This window comes from Spermophilus citellus, assembly GCF_964194105.1.
Source record: "Spermophilus citellus genome assembly, chromosome: 11".
Taxonomy (NCBI): Eukaryota; Metazoa; Chordata; class Mammalia; order Rodentia; family Sciuridae; genus Spermophilus; species Spermophilus citellus.
The window spans coordinates 63,261,782-63,284,311 of NC_138192.1; the positions used below are offsets into that span (position 1 = coordinate 63,261,782).

A 22,530-nucleotide genomic window follows, 5' to 3' on the forward strand; every position below is an offset into this window, starting at 1 on the left:
AGATCTTGTCTTGCCCTGATTGTCATGCCAGCATATAACAAAGAGCCTGTCACATTGTAGGTGCACTGTACTTACTGGAGGAAGGAATAGAAAGAAAAAGAATTCACCAAAACACCCTCTGCCCTTCTTCCTGTGAAAGAAAATGAGAGCTTCGTGCCTTCTGTAGCTATCTACTAGCCTTCCCAGATGAAGGAAAGAAAAGCATTTTCTTCAAAGAGAAAACTTGCCAAGCAGATGCAGGTTACCAAAGAGCTGGGTGACAAGCCCTGTTGCTGCTCAGCAATGCCCTTAAGGGGCCCCACCCCCTCCCCGTATAAAGCTGGGGTGCTGTGGGGCAGACGCAGTTGGCACTTGGCCTCCAGAGCACCAGCAAGGCACTGGCAGGAGCTATGGCAAACGAAATGCAAGAAGTACAAGTTCTGCTGTCCCCGCTGAAAGGGGGCCATCCTCCTGCAGGTAGGCCCCCACCTTTCTGTTCTGCAGATGCTGCAGCTGCTGCCCCCTCCCATCAATGCTCAACTGGAGCACCTCAGGAGAGCAGAAGTTCTCAATCCACCCACTATTGCTTGCACTTCCTGCCACTTGATTTCCTCCTATGCTTTTGATCCTCAGCTTGTGCATAAAACCACCTGGTGATTTGTCAGACCCCCCATTGAATCAAAACCTACAAATCTAGGGGAGTATAAGGCATTCTGTGGTACTCATGGACAGGAATAGTTAGGGAAGGTGAACCTTCCTAGTTATAGGCTAACTGTGACCCATCCACACCTGGATGATTTACTACTATGGAAACTTTGCTCCTTAGAAGTTACAGTTCTCAGACTCAGTCTCCCCAAGATGCCTGTGCCTCATCTGACTGCATACCCAGGCAAACCAGCTTCCACACACAGGACAGCAACCACATCTTTCCCTCCTCAGGCTTTAGGGCTGGGAAGTGTCAGCAGGGATGTACTTTGCCTGTCAACAAGCTGAGAAGCACTTTTTAATAAGCACACAAGGATTGACGGTGGAGGGTACTAACTGGAAAAGGTAGCTATCAAGGTGTTTTGCAAAGTACCCAGAGTTGTCTTTTTTTTTTAACTTATGCTATTTATATCAACACCCTGGAATATAGAAAATGGTTTTATTGTACTTAACCATATGTTCATATAGATTGGCTGGGATGTACAGGTCTATTTTTAGTTGGTTTTTTGTTCTTTCAGCTCCTTAAGAAAGACCTTAAAAGCTTGGTCACTTTGTGATTGCTTTCTCTATTTTCAAAATTTAGTTATTGGTATAATTCTTTGGTACCTCCAAGCCCAGGTTATTTCAGTTATCTTTGCTGCAGAGGGTGATGGTAGGAATAACCTTTGCAAAGAATCCAAATCAGACACAGGTTGGGGGGGTGGCACATGTCTGTAATCCCAGCCACCTAGGAGGCTAAGGCAAAAGGAGTGCAAGTTCAAAGACAGTTTTAGCAACTTAGTGATACCCTGTCTCAAAATAAAAAATAAAAAAGGGCTAAGGATGTGGTTCAGTAGTTATGCAGTTATGGGTTCAAACCCCAGCACACACACAAAAAAAAAAATCAAATACAGTTTCAACATGTTCTGGTGGACAGCCCAACTGGAAAGTCAAAATCCTTGTTCTGGGCTTCCAATACTAGACACCATGCCCTGATCTCCTTTGGCAGACTACTGCCATTTTATATTTGTAATTGAATTTAGCAATATTTAACATTACGTTTAAAGGTAATGATGCTAACTAATGGTCCAGGAACTATATATGCAAATTATTGGAAGAGAAACTCATTACATAGATAACAACAAAAAATAAAGAGACCCCATTCTCTTCTCACCACTTCAACCTTATAAAAATGGTTCAGCTGAAACCTGATTTGCTAAACTACATTTATGCACAAAGAACATAGAGATAAACTTAACTAAAGGAAAGTTTGAATGAAACCTCCGGGAACTTTCTGTCCCCACCACTAATGATTGCTAATTACTCTGTATACATAGCACACCATGACTCCATCAAGCATGTCACAATGCCTCTGGCATGACAATTAATTATTATGAACTGTGACACTACAGATAAGAGGTTTTGGATAATTAGAATGGAGATGAAGGCAGACTTTTGCTTCCCCACTGAGCACAAGAGAACAAAGAAGCCTCATCCTTCAGCTGGTCTCTCACTATGTATTTTAAATCTAAACCGGTTTGCGATACTGCAAAATTTTATTTATAGAACAAAAATAATTAGGTGCCAAAATTCCATTAAATCTTCACCTGATTTTTTTTAAGCAGGAAGTCAGCGCGATACGATGAGAAAGGTATATCAGGGCTTTTGGAATCAGACCTGAGTTCAAACTTTGCTTTCATTCCACACCTCTGAGTCTCCATGTTCTCATCTCCGAAAGAGAGGTAATAAACAACATCAATCTGATAGGATTGGCGTGATGATTAAAAGAGTTTATGTAAAGTACCTGGCCCAAGAAGATTGACCCCTTTGAAATGGAGGCTTAGTAAAACACATTGCAGTCAGCAGAAATGATCATTCCCAATTTCAGAACAGCCTGATGTTGAAGCTGCATTAGGCGCCCCTACAGTAGTCAGAAAGAAAGAAATAGCAGTGGAACAGATCCTTGTGGCTGTCCCATCATAGTTAAAAATGAAGCCACTCAGAAGTCAGCCAGCTGTAACTCTCCCACCTACATGTGGAGTGCCTACCAGTTTATCTTTCATGTATATGAATATAATATATTGCAGCTCTGTTAGCCCTGGTTATACATTTATGCTGTGAAACAGACTACATTAAACTTGAGGTGGCCTGGGTTGCAGGAAGCATGCTTTGAATCTCCAGCTTTTTTGATTTGCCTCGCTCTTAGTTTTATAAGCACCCCATTATAAGAACAGCAGTACCAAAAATGTGTGAGTTGGAGGTAGCCATGGGAAGCCAGATACATGATGAATAGAAAGAATAGCAGTCGGTGAGTTTGTCCTATATTCACTACACTTTTTAATTTGATTTAAGCCAAATGAATCAGAGCTATCAGAAGGATCTCCAATGAATCTCTAGAGTAAAGTTTTCTAGTTCATTAAAGAAAGCAGAAAGTTTGGAGGCAGGGGGTACCATCCAGTGTGAAACTAATGCAGAACCTGGGAAATGACCATACTGCCTAAGGACTGGTATCATTTTCTAAAAACAAGCAAACAAAAGTCTTGATTCTCTCTATTCCATCTGCTCAACTTGTAGATGTTGGAGAGGCACAGATCTGAAAGGTTAGAAGAGAGGGGTTACAAGCCCCACTGCCCCCAAACATCACAGGGAAGAGAGGTCTGATGGCTGCAGTGAGACTACTGCCATTTGCTCAAAGCTAATGTTGCACCCAGCACAGCACAGCAACTGCCAGACATGCGGTGGATGATGTTTCACAGAGGATCAAACAAAATCAGCAAGATTGAGTAACTTGACCAAAGCCACACAGCTGGAGGGCAGTGAAGCTAGGATTGGAAAATAAACCAGGCCTCATGCCAAATTCCTCTTGCTCTAGTTCTCTCTCTTTGCTCACAGCCTTCTCTTGAGGGTTTTTGGGGCCTTGATTGGCAACCAAAAATTTGCTGATGAATCAACTGTGAATGCAAAGTAAACATTTTGCAAACATCTACCTTTCAATTAAAATCTGCAAATGGAAGCTCTCAGTCTCAAGACGGAGTTTGCATAGACCTTTATGTCGTTCCACTTATTTGTATACTTTCACCATGGATTAGTGAAGGAAAAGCCTAATTTTTCTCACAGGCTTGTTCTGAGCTTAGTTGCTATCAAAAACTGTGCAAAATTGGAAAATTATTATATAGAATTTAAAACTGCAAGGTCTAATTTCAAAAGTTATAAACTGCCAAATCTACCATGAAAGTACAATTCTTACACAGAGATGGGAAAGAAAAACTTGAATATACCCAAGTAAATTTAGGGTGTCCTAATGAAATCATCTAAAAGAGTAACTCTCCTACCTTTTTTTTTTTTTTTTTTTTTTTTTTTTTTTTTTTTGCTTTTAGTTCATTTTAGCTTGGAAAAGAACATAAAGTCTTAAGTATTTACATTCACATCTGTACTTAAATCATGTTAAAATGTTCAGTCAATTTCATATTTTACCTTGCCCAATTCTAGTTGGTCTTCCATAAAATGTTCAAAAGACAATGTAGTCTCAAACATGGAGTCACATAAATGATGACAAATTTAAACGAATTGATTTGGGTACAGTGAGACCTTGAAAAAATCCCTTGAGTCGGACTTATCTGGTATATGTGAATTGGACCAGCATGTGATGGTGTGGGATTGTAAATGCTGGTTCATCCTGATCTGGGGAGACCAGTGTTCCCAGAAGAGCTTTGAAGATGACCCTCCCACAAACTAGCTCCACCTGGTTCCGTCGCCCCTTGTAGAGAGGGCCTCAACCTGTATTTCAGTGCATCCATCCTCAGTGTGGGGATAGGGTCTGCTGCTTCCTTCTTCTGTACATGTGTGACAAGGGAGATTCCCTCCCAGAATAAGGTAGGTATAGGAATTATGTTCTAGAAATCCAAGGTCTGGTTTTCTAATCCTCCTAAATCATTAAGTTAGCACTCACGATTATGCAACAGAGGATTCAAAGACTGCTGATTAGGAGGAGGAATCTGTTGGGGAGAATTTTTAATTCCTCCCCTCAAGTGTCTATTTTATTGTTCTTAAGAATGAAGAACTCTCCGGTTTGTGTTTCCTTAATGTCTTTTGGTATTTATTTCTCTAAGTGCCCTGTGTTGTTTCTGAAGGAAGGCACGTGATAGATTTTGTTTTGCAGGTAGATGGGAAAAGTTTGAATCATTATAAAGATTTTATAATAAAAATTATCTAGTTTGACTTCTGCCAAATTCTCCAGAATTCTCCGAAGGTGTTCATGACAGGAGGACATCTTGCCCTCACTTTAATACACTGAGGGGCAAGAAATCCATTATTATACCAGGTGATATCTTTCACACTGAATAACACAAACAGTTACCTATGGCCAGACCCTGTCTTTCTGGCACTTTCATTATTTGGTCTTCATTCACCCCTCTGGAACAACACAAAGTAATCTAAGTAATAATAACTACTAATTATTAAGTGCCTACCATGTACCAGGTGCTTATATCACCTCTATTCTCGAGAGCTGTCAGTATTATTCCCTTTTGAGAGATACCGAAACTGAGCCTAAGCAGAATTTTAAATATTTCACTCAAGGTCACTGCATTTGTTGGTTTTTCATTACTGTTATAAAATACATGAGACAGGCTAACTTTATAAATGAAAGAGTTTCATTTAACTCACAGTTCTGGTAATTCAAGGGCTTGACCAGGATTAGCTCTGCTGTGGAGAGGACCTTATGGTAGGTGTCAGGAGTACATGTAAGAGGGAGAAATCACATCACCAAACAGCAAGTAAGAGAAACTAGGATGTCTTTCAAGTGCACCCTCTCAGTGAACCTAAGGACACCCACTGGGTCCTACCTCTTAAAGATATCACCTCCCGATATTGCACACCAAGGACCAAACGCTCAGCAAGTGGACCCTTAGGACAAACTCAAACCATATATCCAAGCCATACCAGTCACTTAGCTTGGGAGTAGAGCTCTCTGACACTACATGACATTTCCTCACCAGGAAACTACTCTTCAGCCCCAACATGGCAGCTCTTTCGATCTTTGAAGATGATTACCTAAGCTCCCTTGAGCCTTTGCTTCTTCAGGAGTGATTTTACTGGATTCCCTAGTTCCTCATGTGACACAGTTCCCTTCACTTTGGCCCATCTCCTCTGAAGACCCTCAGACCATCAATGTCTTTCCAACTGAATGAGTTTCAAACAAACTCAGTATTACAAAGGCCTTCTCATTCTGAGCTTCTGCTTATTTTAACATAATAATTTTGCTTCTATTGTTGGTGATAATTATCAATCCAGGCAGAAGAAAATGTGTAGAAACAATAGCATCAGGGAAAACAAAAGGAACGCTAACAAGAAAATCATTACAGCGCACCATATTTGAAAACCACTTGTCAGGGGAAGAATGGAAAGCACTGTTGGGGGAGTACTGAAACCTGAGCCCAGAACTCTGATTTGATTCTTGCTGGCAGAATAGACAATGGTGCAGTGAAGGGGCTGAGGTACACCCTTGAACATTCTTCCTGAGAAAGCCCACCCTCTGGTTTACTTCACCTGTGCTCCAGGCTGTTCAGAAAATGTTTCCATGTAATCTCACTTCTGTTGCTGATGACTTTGTATGCTTCTTTTTAAATTTTTTATTTTTGTATTCTTTTTAAAGCAGATTTTCCTTTTCCAAAATGAATCTAACATTATAAAATTCTACAAAGAGGCTTATATAATCAATTTTTTAAATAAAATTTGGCGATTTAAGTGATCAAGTAGAGTTTATTCCATGAATACAAGTATGGGTCAATAGTAAGGTATCCATTGATATAACAACTACATTAAGGGGAAAAAACTCATATGATCATATCCATGAATTCTGAAAGGCATTTGAGAAAATTCAAGATCTATTCCTTAGTTTAGGTCCAATAAAACAATAATAAAAGGATAGTGTCTGCTGGGCACCTATAATCCCAGCAGCTCAGGAGGCTGAGGCAAGAGGATTGCAGGTTCAAAGCCAGCCTCAGCAACAAGGTGCTAAGCAACTCAGTGAGACTCTGTCTCTAAATAAAATACAAAATAGGACTGGGGATGTGACTCAGTGATTGAGTGTCTCTGAGTTCAATCCCTGGTACCAAAAAGAAAAGATACTTCCTTAACATCTTGACATATATTTACACAGGGAAAGAGAGTATGAGCCACCAAAGTACACAATATGTTTAAAGAGAGAACATTAAAAGCAATCCCTTAAAAATTAAAAAGGCAATTTGGGAATGTAATTCAGTTGCAGAGCACTTGCCAAGTGTGTACAAGGCTCTAGGTTTGATCACCAGCACTGGAAAAAAAGGTAGTGGGTGAAGGCAAAGATGTCCACCATTGTCACTATTTAATATTATTCTAAAGGAGGCAATATTATCCTTTGCAGACTATATAATTTTTAAAAATCTGAACAACCTGAAAGAATCTACAAAAAACTATAATGAGCAATAAGAGACTTCAGTAAATCCTGTGTATAAAATCAAAAACTTTAAAATAATAACAATCTGTTAGAGTAATAAAGAAAGAATAGATCTCCATTTATAATAGCAGCAATAAGAATAAAATGAATAAAAGAATAAAATGCTTAGACAATGGACCTAATAATAAACAAGTCACTGAGGAATTCAAGAGAGGATGTGAACAATGGGAAAAAAATATTATGTTCTTAAACAGAGAGCTACCAGAAATGTAATATGAATTTTCTCTTTCAAAAAAAATATATCATCAAGATTATTTATAGAGAATGGACAAACTATTTCTAAAGTTCTTATGAAAAATAAGTAAGAATAACTAATAAAATTCTTCAAAGGAAATGTAACAAGAAGGGATTAACAATTAAGTAGTGAGATACAAACTGGTGCATCCTCCAAGATGGACAATTTGGCAAGATTTAGCAAAATTCCAAATGCACATATTTCTCAGAGCTATCTGGATCACTTCTCAGAATTTATCCTACTGGTAAAATTGTGCTGATGCAGAATATGTGTATAGAAGGATAGTCACCACAGTATTTTAGTGACAACAATGGATTAGAAACATAAGTCCAACATTCCCAAACTGGCTAAGTAAACACAGAACATTCATATAATGGGATTCTTTAAAAAACATGTGTTAAAAGGAAAGATACTCAAGGACTGGGGATGTAGTTCAATGGTAGAGCACTTCCCTAGCATGCACAAGGGCTTGGGTTTGATCCTTAGTAACTCAAGGAAAAAATTTGACACGCAGATAAAAATATATTAATGGTTATTTATGCTCAAGTGGAAAAAAATGAAGGTGTGTCTTATGCTACCATTTTTTTTAAAAATAATGCATAAAATATCTGTGGATAAAGACATAAGAAACTTGCAACATGAGCAGTATCTAGGGAGATGATCTGGGAGATTGGGAAATAATAGTAAGAGGGAGATCACAGACCTTTTCATGACTTTTGAATTGTGTCTTCTATATGTATCACATAACCAAAAATAATTAAATAATAATTTCTAAATAACAATGATGAAGTCAAATCACTAGGTCATTGAGAAATAGGAGAGGTTCTCTTTATTTTTCACTTTATTGGAACTAGTCACAGAAAATTGCCCATGTGGCATTTCCATAAAAAGAATTAACAAGTTCAAACAAATCAATGTCCATTTAGCTATTTCTCATTTGAGCTTGTCAGATTTTAGATGTACAAATTTCCTGGGAACTGAAAAAAGTATTTGCTCTGACTTGCAATCTGAAATGGGTTGTTCATTTCCAAAAGTTGATTCCATTCGACATTGTTAAACACTTGAATTGCTGTTAGGTCATCTGTAGCCTAATTAACACTAATTGATCTCTTGAATGGCAGGATTATTAATGCAGTTTAATTACTCATTAGAACCTCTGAATGAGGCCAATGTGGAGGTTTGGGGTCTGGGCTGGAAGGTGGGTATTCAGTGGAATTTTAAGCACCTCTGTTGAATTAAATGCCTGTTAGCACTGTGAGTTCTGACTTTTGGCACATCCCTCAGAATCTGACTTTTGAAAGCTTTGGTTGAAAAAAAAATGCAAGCCATGCAAAAGCTTTAATCTCATAGGAAATCCAAGGGTCACATTGTATTGTTAGTTGCTATCACAAAGAATGTAATTGGTTTGATAACAAGAAAAAATGTTTTTCAGTGAAATGCCTAAGGGAGTATATTGTTATTCTCCTCCCCAAAACTAAGGTGTAACCTTCTGCTTTTTCAACCTCAGTTCCACTTCTTTGAGCATAAACAAGCAGACCTCAGCCCTTCCTCTGCCCCCACCTTTTATCCCCAGAAAATATTTTTTTCTTTTTATTTTGTTGTTTTATATGAAAATTTAGAACTTTAAAAAAATAAGTTCAAAATATTTTCAAGTCTAAATCCATACCTTGAATAACAAAGCTGTTCTAACTTTCGTGTTGATGCTTGTTTATAGTCAAAGCTGGAAGGATGCGAATTCCCAAAAAACAAGAAATGGGTGTCTTGGAGAGACATACCAAAAAAACAGGATTGGAGAAAACAAGGTAGGGGTTGTTAATTTCTTCTGCCTCCAGAAGTAGTTTTAGGGCAATCCTCTATGTACTTGAAGGCAGCCAGTTAGAGTAGGATGGGTGTCATGATCAATGGTGACTTGGGCAGTAGGGTGACTACCAAATGGAGACTCTCTTCTGGGCTCCCTGAATGACCCACCACCCATCCTCCTCCTCTCAGCAGCCAGCCCAGCTGCCTCCTACTGGTTTTTTAAGGTGTCCAAGCCTGACACACACATCCCTTTACCCTATTTTCAGATTAGCCTTTAAAATGTCACTAGGCTGGCCTATTTTCATAGCATGCTTTCTACTGAAGCAAATCTCCTGAATTAAAAATAAATGGCTATTTTTGTTTTGAATTCACCTCTCAATTATTTAAGCAACTAATAGCCACTATATCTGGCATAGCTGGAAGGCATATAGATTCTGAGGCTTGTCTGCCCTGGCTTTTTCCACCTTGACCTTGACATAATACACTATTCCCAGAACCCAGCATAGAGGGGTGGGCTGAATCCCAAGCACAATCAGCCCAACCACTCTACATCTTGTTAAGGAAAATGAGTACATTTCAAAAAGAAATAAATTGGTTCCTCCACGTATCTCAGTGATGGGTGCTTCAGAGACTTAATTTTAAAATGGTTTCTATAGATCGGTTGATGAGTGATTCAAACGGAGTTAATGGAATGATGTTCAAGGCACTGCCCTTCATATCAGAAAGAGAATGTGGAGGAAGCATACTGGATTTCTTTGGCTCTTTTCATATAAAATTGTTTTTAAATCACTTTTCAAGGTTTTTTCCCCCCTAATTTATAGGAAGGAATTATTTTAGGATCTCTGCCACATTAGAATGAAATACTGATTTGTCCCCATTAGCAACAAGCCATTTGTTTTCTTGATATCAGAAAATAACCATCATCTGAGGAAAGAGAAGCCCTAAGTTCTTAAAACTGTGGAGGGAAGCATGCACATTATTTATCTTCTGACCCAACATCTAGGACAGGTCCTAGAATAGTGAGTGCCTGCTGTAAATGATACCAGACAGTTGTTGAATCACAAACTAGTTGACGTAGGGAGCCTATTGTGTTTCTAAGGCCTGATTCAAGCATAAGCCTTATTTATTGTGACACTAGTTCTCATGCCTGAGCCAGGAGCTCAAGCACTGAAGAAGCTGGGCTTGGAAATGACCTTTAGCAGGCAACCAGTGGAAAGGTCTTTTCTCTGCACCTCAGAAAATGGAAACTTAGTATTAATTCTAACATCAGTTAAACAATTCAGGCAGAGGAATTGGTTAGTGAGTAATAAAGTAGTGATTGGTACCTTTTTAAAAATTCATTTGTTTTCTAGTAGTCATTGAAAGATGGGAATTGGATTACTACAGACTTAAACAGCAAGAGGACTCTCTATGTTGCCCTAATTACCATGGACAGATTCTGGTTATGGGAGGCTTATAGAATGGGGGAAGCATTTTAAAGAAAAATAAGGGACTCTTAGGAATATGAACTGGCTAGGACTCCTCCCAGGTGCCTTAGAGGGAGCCTGTATATTGATAGACCCAGATTCATCAGCTGCATTTGCTCCCCATAAATCCCTTCTGCTATTCACATCTCCTACACAGGCATGTACACCAGATAGGAGAGTCCCATTTTCACAAACACTTTTCCTACATCTTCTTGTAGAATAGCTTTTTAAATGGTCATTATTGGTTTTAGTTGTTGATGGACCTTTACTTAATTTATTTATATGCGGTGCTGAAAATCAAAACCAGTACCTCACACATGCTAGGCATGCATTCTGCCACTGAGCTACAATCCCAGCCCAAGAATAGCTTTGTTTTAAATATTTTTTAAAATATATATTATTCATTTATTTATATGCAGTGCTGAGAACCGAACCCATTGCCTCACACATGCTAGGCAAGTGCTCTACCGCTGAGCCACAATCCCAGTCCCCCAGAAAAGCTTTTTCTTTTTTTCTTTTTATTTTTTTTTAATTTTTGATATTTATTTTTATTATTTTTTTAATATTTATTTTTTAGTTCTCGGCGGACACAACATCTTTGTTGGTATGTGGTGCTGAGGATCGAACCCGGGCCGCACGCATGCCAGGGGAGCGCGCTACCGCTTGAGCCACATCTCCAGCCCCGCTTTTTCTTTTTTTAAATATAGAAAATAAATTGTTTAAGAACCATCAGTGTCCATTTGCTAATAACTTCTAGTAACCAACACAAGTCATCCAGATGAGCAAACACAGACTTCCCTTCCAGACATTGTGCTGCAGACTCAGCCCTGATTGAAACCCTCCCACAAAATAACTTGGCCTGAGAGAAAGAAGCCAGACACAGAAGAGTATGTGCTATAGATGGTTCGTTTTATGAAACACAAAAACAGTCAGAACTAATCTCTGGGGCTGTAAGTCAAGGTAGGTGTTATCCTTAGGGGCAGTTGGTTTGACTAGTGTTTATAGTCTGTTAATATTCACCAGGCTATATACTTACAACATGTGCATTTTCTGTGTTCGTATTATATTTGAATGAAAAGCTAACAAACAATTATAATATTAACTTGGACCACAAAGTTTATTGCAGCACATGGGTATACAGAGGCAGAATGTGTGTCTTCTAGACGTTGCCAAGTCAAACAAACTGCCATCCATATAAATCATTTAGCTCTTCAGTGTGAAAATTTTAAGTCCTGATTGAAGTTTCCTTTCATCTTCACAGTGCCATTGCAAATGTTGCCAAAATACAGATGCTGGCAGCCCTGAATGACACACTGGAAAAGGTGAGTGTGCCTAAGGTGAACCACGTGATACTCCAACTTGGTATTTGCCCGATGTGAGCCAGCAGATGACCACTGAGGTTTTTCCCAGCCTAGTGGTTTTTGATGTTCTTGTGGGGAAAAAAATCTCCTCTTTGTGAGAGGAACATAAAATGGTTAGAGTGAGAAAAGCTATTTCTCCCAAATTCCTAAATAAAACATTTCAAAAAATAAGGAACTAAAGTGAAAATCATGAAGCTGAATGTGCAACACTTTCTCATGCCAAATATTTCTGGAAAACATTGGCATGTTTTTATAAAAGATAGCCCGTGTATTGGAAATTCAGCAGTTTTTGATCTTCCCCCCATCTTGGCATCCCCCCATGGAAATATTTGACTTGAGGGACAGGTGGGTAGTGAAGGGTTACATGGTTTAGGGCTGGAGGAAGGCTGAGTACCAGCTGAGTATATCCAGTAAGGTCTGTTAATAAAAACTGTTGATGACTACCATTTTTACTTCTATATCCTGAATTTCTTCTAAGTAGCTCAAGAAACTCAGAAAAAGCTCACCAGGTAGATAGCAATTTGGTTTGTTGGATTCAACTGTTTATTTGTTCCTAAATGTTGTCGGTAAGCTTAGTGGGGGCCTTTATTCTACGTCTAAGAGGCAGGTACATTATATTCAAGGTAATAAAGGACTATTCTTTCTGCCACTACACTTTAATTGAACGGACAGGACAGGGTAGCTTCTGTAGAAGAAAGACTTGCTGTTGTAGGAAAGTTGAAAACTTCCCCTCACATTTCTGAGGTTTGATCACATAGTCTGAAATAAATCAGTATAGGCAGATTAACAGAGAAAATGTTATATACAATTATGTACAATGTTATAGCATGCATAGGGGCATCACGGGGGGGAGAAAGTGAGTATCCAAGACCCCATTGAGGCTTAGAAACTCATGAACCTGCTGCATAGGGAAAAGGGAGTTGGAAATGTGGGCAATTTCAAATGAGAATACATAATTTTTAGGGGAGATGCATGGGCCCGAAGAACGGAGGACAGTTTATAACAAAGTCTGTCAGGGCTCTGGATGTAGCATGAGCCCTAATCTTCCTTCCTGCAATATGCATCAATCTCCACTGGATGATAAGACATCTGGGGAAGGGATTCACAACTGAGAACTTTCTGGAAGATCAAAGCTATAGAAAGATAGGGGAGACTTAGAGAAACCTTCTTCCTGCATTAGCTACTTTCTAGGTTCCTTGAGTCTGAGTAAACAGCATGCCAGAGTGCCATCCTTTGAGATATTTATTGTTTTGCCAAAATCAGGGGATAGAAACTGTGCACTTGGCCTCTGGGGTCTCCATTTGGTGCCATTGGCCACTCACTGTCAGCTCAGCCTTGAACGGGTTACTTATCCTGTGCCTCAGTTTCCTCCTTAATCAAGTAGGGGTAAAAAAAAAAGCAGCATACAGCTTGCAAGTTTGTTGTGTAGAATAAGAGAGTTCACATACATGAATCTTTTAGAAGAGTGCTAGGCACAGAGTAAGCTCTGCACCCTCTGTTAGTTTTATGGCAGTGAAATGAAAAAGAATGTCTAAAATACATGATGTCACAGGTCAGAATGTATAGAGCAAGATTTTGATGCTGAGCTATAGCCATAGTGTTCTAACATGAGAGGGCTTTATTCTCCCAATCAGAGATGCAGGGAGGCCATAGGTAATTCTGCTACCTGGCTTCAGAAGCAGGGCTGATGGAGGATGCCCTGCTAGAGTAACAAGAGCTGCATGCAACTGCATCTCATTCTCATGCTCCTGAACCTCATCCTTAGGGTATCAGAATGTCTCCTGGCCTACAATATAAGGCAGAATCTATATTGTACTTTTATAGACACTTATGCTCATATCTATGACATAGAGGGTTCTTTCTCTTTCCATAAAAAGTATCACTGCTGGCCCAGGCATGGTGGTGCATGTCTATAATCCCAGTGATTCTAGAGTCAGGAAAGATTAGACAGGAGGATGACAAGTTCAAAGCCAGCCTTAGCAAGGTCGTAAGCAATTTAGCAAGACCCTATCTCATTAAAAAAAAAAGTAAAAAGTAAAAAGCTCTAGAGATGTAGCTCAGTAGTAAAGCAGCTATAAGTTCAGTCCACAGTACTTAAAAAAAAAAAGTATTACTTCTTTGTTTCAAAGATGGAAGGCAGGAGAATCACAAGTTCAAGTCAACCTAGGCAACTTAGCAAGACACCATATCAAAATAAAATAAAAATAGTTGGGGATGTAGCTCGGTGGTCGAGTGCTCACCTAGCATGTGCAAGGCCCTGGGGTCAGTCCCCACCACTGAAAGGAAAGATAAAAAGAAAATCCTCTCCCCCAGATAATAATAATAACCAAATTGTATTTAGAGAACAATGAGATGGTATGCTATTAAAAATACTTTTAAAGCAACTATACTTATTTTAAAATCCAAACTTGGCCACCCAGCTCAGTGCTAACTGGAGCAGGATGGTAGCTCAAACTGTGCAGATCTCTGGTTAGGAGAGCGGGTCTGGCATCAGCCACAACCTGCTTCATTCCTGTGCTGGCTCTGTCACTAACATCAGTGTGACCTTGGGCAAATGGAATGTGATTAATAGTAACTACTTCATAGGAATGTTATGAGAATAAAAGGAAGTCATATAATACATGCAAAGTAAGTACTTCATACAGTCAGCCCTCAGTAAGTTGGCTTCTATTCCCAGGCATGCATCTAGCCTTCCATCACTTGGAGTCCCAGGCACAGGATAAGGAACAAATATGTGGAACAAAAATAAGTTCCAAGAGTATCATAGGTGACTGGCTCCAATGTGGAAGTGGGTGTGCTAAGTAAAGAAAGAAAAATCTCCCCTGAATCCATAATTCAGCCTGAAGCTTAGTAGGATTTCATAATACAACTCCCTCAACCTGGGGTTGAGATGGGCTGACCACTAGATCTGCTGAGATCAGTGGTTGTCAGGGTTTGCGACTGAGGAAGGGACCAGCTGCAAAGGAGGGAGAGAATTTGGGGAGGTGACAGAATAGTCCTGCGTGTGGTGGTGGTCATGGATTGTATGCACTTATCAAAATTCATAAAGTGGTGCATTAGCATGGGTAAATATTGTGAGTAAATTATGCCTTGATTTTTAAAACTGAAAAAAAATACTACCTAAACTATATTGGCTGATACAAAAATATAAAAGATATAAAAGATAAGGAGATAGAAATATAGATCTAAATCTTTGATAGATTTCACCTGCATGATAGTGCTTTCCCCCTATAATATATATTATCATGGAGACCTAACAATATAAATTGGCCAGAAGAAATACAAGAGCAGAATTGAGGACGCCTGAATTTATTAACATTCATTTACATCCTCAGCTACAATTATGTCTAGTCCCAAGCAACCATGTTATTCCTTATTTCTATTTTAAGAATGTAAGAGTCTAAAACAACCCCTATCCATAAGATCGCATCAATCATTCAGTTATGACAAGAAATCTCTACCTGTACTCTATTCATCTCTGAATATCTTACTTTCAAATCAACTTAAGGTTTAGGAAATTTGGGAGATTTAAAGTAATCCCCAAAGGGCTGGAATTGTACAAATCTAAGAGGGGAAACAGCCTAAACTTCCTTCCCACAATTTTCCCACCACACCTTCCACATAAGACTTTTTTCTTCCAACCAGCTACACTTCTTCCCTCCCCACCTCTCCAACCACCCATTCCCCACCTCTCTATCCCTAAACCATGAGAGGATTCAGGTCCCCCACTGGCTGACCACATAGTGTGATATTCCTACAGAAAAGGGAACCTGAAAAATCTCCCTGGTCTGAAAAATCTGGGAGACCTAGTCTTAGACTAAGTTGTACTACTTAGAGCTACTCCTTAGAAGTTATTTAACCTTTTAGATGTCATGTGTCTCCTCTGAGATATATAGTTGCTCATTTGCTTTAAAAAAAAAAAAAGAAAGAAAAGAAAGAAAAAAATTAGGGTTAGAAGTGAAAGAGAATGATACTGCCAAATATATTAATTCTCTGGACAGTCATGGAAATTAAATTTGGCAATAGCTGTGTCGCTTCTAAGCACGTAAAAGTATCCAGTTAAAACCTTAGTAATGGAGGGGGGTTTTAGCATGGAGGTGGAAGTTTGGTAAAAGTTTGGGTTACTTTTTTCAAGTTGCCAGACTTTGAGTCACCACCCCAAAGTCAGTGAGAGGCATGTGAAATGGGATCCTGGGGGAGAGAAAACTATCAAAGACATCTGCAAATTTAAAAAGGTTCTTCTTGTTCTGTAGATTAACATCACCGTAGGAGTATCCTTGAATTTCATTGACATGAGCTGAATGTTTTGTTTTAAGCACTTTGCTTAACAGAGTGTGGAAATTTAAGTGCCAACATTGGAGTTGGAAGTTAACACCCTGGAAAGATGAATGGGAGAGCGGCAGTCTGCTCCTACTACCCAGTGTCAGGCTCTAAAACAAAACCTGCTGCTGATTTTCTTACATCTAGAATTTCCTTCACAGCTCCAGTCATAAAGACCTTCATCACACTTCCTTTGCTTTTTGTGCAAAACTAAAAATATGGGCTCTGAGGTCACAGCTCCCCACGATGAAGGTAAATTCTCAACGTGGGAGTTTCTCTTGATCTGCTTTTCAAGTTCAATATGTTGCCCCTGTGATGAAGCCACAGCAAGGCAGAGTCCTCACACATACAAAGCCCTGGGATTCTTCCTCTCCTGGGGTTCCATTAGATTTCTTGCCCTAATGAATCAAACAAGAAACACCTTTCATTCTGCAAACACTATCATTTTACAAAGGCTAATGAAGAAAATTCCAGTTAATTTGCCAGTCTAAACCAAGCCAGCTGGTTGTGGGTTGTACTCTGGAAAATGAAGTCTACTTATGTCTAACTCAGACTTGAAAACCAAACCTTCCTATCTCCATTGATACAAAATCTACTGAAAAGATTTATGCTTTCAGGGAATGAACATTTTATTTACAGTTTCATCAATTTTGATGTAAGATGCTTTATGGATAAATATAAATATAATGGATAAATATACAGACTCTCTACCCACAGCACAAAAGCCTTCTACATTAGGATATCCCTGGTGGATAGGGTCAAGGAATGAAAAAGGGAATTTGAATCTCCTGTTATATTTTCAAGAGTTGTTGTAAAACTCTCTTATTGGATCCTGAAAACCTCTACACTTGTGACTTAATAATTATGAGCACCTTCTCTCCACCCCCCCACGCTTTCTCTCTCTTATTTATTTGTGTGTGTGTGGGGGGGGGGGGTTGTGCGCACAAGGGAAGGACTGGAGATTGAACACAGGGTGCTCTACATCCCCAGCCCTTTCTTTTTATTTTGAGACAGGATCTCACTGAATTGCCCAAACTGGCCTCAGACTCCAGAATAGATGGGATTACAGGCATGCACCACCATGCCCTACCTATAGGCAGTTTCTCTAAGACTATTATCTTTAGCAAAATTATTTCCATTTCTAAATTCTTTTGATTTTTACATTTTTCCAAAAACTTTTCCAAACCAATTCACAGATGGCCAACAGACCCTAAAGGCTGCCTCGGTCATCCAGTCATTCTAACCTGTGGCACTGCCCTTCTGAGAAGCAGTTGAGTTAAGCAATGCTTCTAGAACTTCAGTTAAATGCCTTCATTAAAATATAATCCTTAACTCTCATGCACCACTGATGGTAGTGTAAAAATGGTACCAACACTGAGGATCATACATTTAATAAAACTGGATTGCCATAGGAGCCAACATTTCCACTTCTAGGTATACAATTAAAAGCTGAAAGTGGGGACTTGAACAGATATTTGCATACCAGTGCTTATAGCAGTATTACTTGCAATAACCAAAAAGTGGAAACAACCCCCCAAGTTTCTGTGGATGGTGAATGGATAAATATACAGACACTGAAATTTAATTCAGCCTTTAAAAAGAAGGAAATTTGCATACATACTTTAACATGGATGAATCTTGAAGATATTTTATGCTAAGGAAAATAAGTCAGAAACAAAAAGAAAGTCGCCAGGGACTTGGGACAGGAAGTTGTTTAATGGGTACCAATCTGGGATGATAAAAAAAGTTCTGGAGATGGATGGTGGTGATGGTGGCACAATATTGTGAATGTATTTAATGCCACCAAACTGTCCATACACTTTAAATAATGGTTCGAATGGTCAATTTTATGTTGTATTTTACTACAATTTTTTTTGGGGGGGGGAGGGGAACAGGTCCAAGAGATTGAACTCAGGGCACTCAAGCCACATCCCCAGCCCTATTTTTGTATTTTATTTAGAGGCAGTGTCTCACCAAGCTACTTAGTGCCTAGTTTTTTGCTGAGGCTGACTTTGAACTCACAATCCTCCTTCCTCAGCCTCCCGAGCCACTGGGATTACAGGCATGCACCACTGCACCTGGCTTACAATTTTTTTAATTTAATTTTTTTTGGTACCAGAAATTGAACCCAGGAGCATTTAACCACTGAGCCACATCCCCACCCCTTTTTATTTTTTTATCTTGAGTCAGGGTCTTGATAAGTTGCTGAGGCTGGCTTTGAACTTGTGATCCTCCTACTTTAGCCTCTTGAGCCACTAGGATTACAGGCATGGCTACCATGCCCAATAAATAATTTTTTTAAATGACCAAAAATAGTGTAACCTGTAAATTGTAGAGATCATCTTGGAGATTACCAAATAACAAGACTGAATTAAGCAGTAAGTGGGTTCTAACACACTCTCCTCCCTTCTCCTTTCCTTTCATACTTCCACCTATCATCTTTCATACCTAAAGAACCACAATTGACCTGTGGCTTTATCCCTTTCAGCCCCAACTTGTCTTGCCCTACCTCACCTTGGCTAATTGCCCAGATCTCTGTTATATGAAGCTGTTTACATTTTTCTCACCCCTCTTTTACCTTACATTTGACCTTAATTGTCAAATTGTTCTTCCCACCTGGAATCTCTTGAAAGTGAGTTAAAGCTAAGCTGAAATAACCCAGTTTGAGACTAAAGACACCCAGTCTGGAAGCATACTACTGAAGTTGGTGACTTCTTAAATCTCCTCTCATTCTAACGTTAAAAGAAATACAAAACAAACACTCTGCCCTTACCACGCTGTAAAATGCATGTCTTGTGCACTGACGATAACTCATCTGACAAAAAGGAAAAAGTTCCTAATGCCTTTTCAGACTCTGAAGCAACATTTGTGACTAATACCTCAATTACTGAGTTCCAATCTGCTAGAATGTCAGCAGGGACCATCCTTGGGCTTAATTATTATACAACTTGTACCTGCTCATGGTAAAAGAAAAATAAATAGAAAAATACTGATAAGACAAAGGAAAAGACAGAGTTGCCCATGATTCTATCCCCTTAGCAGTAACCATTATTAACAATTCAGTGTATATTCTTCCAGTATATTTAATTTTTTAAGACCAAGAAGAAAGGCCTTCTTAGAGTCAAGTTTCACATAAAAGGGACATCTGTGGGCCTATAGCTTGGGCAGGGATATTTGAGATGAGATGTAAGACACATGTGTTTTCCCTGGCTTAGACGAGCCCAAACAAACCATAAACAATGTGATGCTTGAGGTCAGGAACAGTTTATCTCCCCCTTTTATTTAATTAGAGTGCCAAGGGAAATGCATCTAAGCTCTATAGTTATAAGTTAAATTCCTAGCAAGCTGATGCACCCCTTCCTTGCTGGCTAAAGGGATGTCCTTAAAGTACTTGCTTTAGTCAGCTTTTTTGCTGCTGTTACCAGAAGACACGACCAGAACAATCATAGAGGAGAAAAAGTTTATTTAGGGCCTCACAGTTTCAGAGGTCTCAGTCAATAGACAGCCAGCTCCATTCTTCTGGACTCAAAGTGAGACAGAACATCATGGCAGAAGAGTATGGCAAAGGGAAGCCGCTCACATGCTGATCAGAAAGCTGAGAGACTCTACTTGGCAGATACAAAATATATACCCCAAAGGCACGCCCCCAGTGACCCACCTCCTCCCGCCACACCCTACCTGCCTTCACTCACCACTCAATTAATCCTATCAGGGGATTAATTCACTAATTGAGTTAAGACTCATAATCATTTCTCCTCTAAACCATCTTGCCTTATCGCACACATGAGCTTTGGGGGAATACCTGACATCCAAACTATAACAGCTCTTTTATGTTGAATTGATGGACTTGGAAACCAAAAACTGGAATGGACCCAAAAGATTACTGGGTCCAAATTCTCCTCCTAGGAAAACTACCGGTAAGGTGCATAGCAACTCTGGGCATCCTTCCCATTTTAGGTTGTCCTTAATGTGAATTCCAAAAGGTCTCTTTGTTTCATAGGAAATTGTTCATGTTGTCAAAATGTCTCAGTCTGTGTTAATTTGAATCCATTTAAGCCTGTTTCCTCATAGATGTCTTCCATGGAGATGACTAATAAGGACTTCGGTTACCTGAATCTAGTATGTCATTCCTTGGTCTTCTCTTCATGAAGCAGTTTAGAATGGACTACATGGAATGGCCAAAGTCATGCCATTTTTAACCTTATAAACAGCAATTTCATGCTTTGACCTAATAAATAACCATAACTCTTCCTAACTTCTTTCATAGACTCTTTATTTCTGATTTTTTTTGATAATGGAACCCCCTGCCAGGACCTTTTCCAATGTTCTGGTAGCCTTCTTATGATACTAACCCATATATAAAAGCTAGTGTCCAAATAATTGTTAATATTACAGAGCATCAATGCAAATATAATTAATCATTTCTACTTTTTAAACTGTTACTTCAAGACATAAATATAAGTGTACATGTATTATATATTCTCACATATCATATATTTTATAATTTTAAAAATTCAAGACAAGGGCTGGGGATGTGGCTCAGGCGGTAGCGCGCTCGCCTGGCATGCATGCGGCCCGGGTTCGATCCTCAGCACCACATACCAACAAAGATGTTGTGTCCGCCGAGAACTAAAAAATAAATATTAAAAAATTCTCTCTCTCTCTCCTCTCTCTCTCTCTCACTCTCTTTTAAAAAAAAATTCAAGACAAGTTAAAGAGGGAAAAACCACTTTAACATGTTTCCATGGATCCAGGATGGAAATGGTATGGAAAAAAAGAAGTATCATATAACAAATCAACAAAACTGTGAAATTACCAACCAGCTTGTATTGCTTTCTATGACTTTAATATTTCATGATCAAATATGTCTAATATGATTTTTTTTCTTCCCTTCTCACCTTTAGCTCAACCATAAATTTCCAGCCACAGTGCACATGGCACATCAAAAACCCACACCCGCTCTGGTGAAGGTCACTCCACTGAAAAAGATCTACATTATTCAGCAGCCTCGGAAATGTTAAGCTAGGACATGGGACGTAAAATACAGCCGCCTGGCCACCTGCCGCCAACATGAAACAGCTTAGGAAAAAAGGACCAAAATTGTCCATAGGCCTAGTGCACTTGCTTGGTAAAGAAAACAAGTTTTGTATCTTTCCTTTTGACATTAGATAATAAAGCATCCAAAACTAGAAATCTGATGCATTCTTGTGACTCTTTTTGGTGAATGTCAGGATTCCATGGATATTTACACATATAATTCCATAGAGTAAGTAAAGAATCCAGAACACCCAACTATTCCACTCCACTACTACCACTGCCCTGGGTCAGTGCTGTCCTCCTGGTGGCTGACCCCAAGTTGTTCCACCCACACTGAGTTTTCCTTGCAAGCAAAGTCTAGTGTGGAGCACTCTGAGCTTTGCAAGGGCCAATGTTTTATGTAAACTTAGGTGTGACTCTTAATCTGTATGTCTTAGGATGTTCAAATTGTCACTTGAGGTAAAATGTCTTTTCCCTTTTTCAAGGTCCCCACATAAATACAGTTTGTTCTTAAGATTTAGTAAGGAAAAATGAAAAAAAAGTTAAATTGATTATAAACATACATTCTTCTGCCAAACAGTCAAAGATGAAAGGTAAAACTATAGTTTCCACAGATTTGCTGACAAAAGTTAATGCTCTAGAATTAGGAAGGAGATTGTGGTACTGCACAGCATTGCTGTTGAACTGTGAGAGTTGATTTTTTTGAGTTGGGATGGAAAAGGAAGTATTGCTATTGCTAAGCCTGTGCTAGCACTCCTACCCTGCCATCACAGACACACACGTGCACACACATGCACACACACACACAAACTTCAAACACTTCATGTCTTCACATGTGAACAGCCAAGGGCATCCTCAGATGATGGTAGGGAATAGCCCTATTCTTTCTCCACTTTCTTTCTTCACAGAGGTTAGCTGTCACTCACTGTTCCGCCATTCTGTACCCTGAGTTGATCATGATATCCAGCAACAAGCTCTTCTCTTTACCCAAGGAAAGGGATCAGCACTGTAGCTCATCCTTCTGCAGGCTGACAATCCTTAGAGTCAATCGAGTGCCAAGTCATTCTCTGATTCCTGGAAATCCAAAGATATCTGCCTGAAGACCAGTTTTCATACAGATGCATCCTCTCTCTTCTGAGGCATTGTTTGGTT

The 22,530-nt window shown here is 39.3% G+C and overlaps 1 protein-coding gene across 1 annotated transcript; it reads left to right on the plus strand.

The window, feature by feature from the left end:
- Positions 1–356: 356 nt before the first annotated feature.
- On the plus strand, positions 357–21,517 carry DAPL1 (death associated protein like 1). The gene is made up of 4 exons (XM_081262387.1): positions 357–456; positions 9,109–9,196; positions 11,922–11,982; positions 21,246–21,517. The coding sequence occupies exons 1-4, from the start codon at positions 390–392 to the stop codon at positions 21,360–21,362; spliced, it is 333 nt and encodes a 110-aa protein (XP_081118513.1). The 5' UTR covers positions 357–389; the 3' UTR covers positions 21,363–21,517.
- Positions 21,518–22,530: the final 1,013 nt, after the last annotated feature.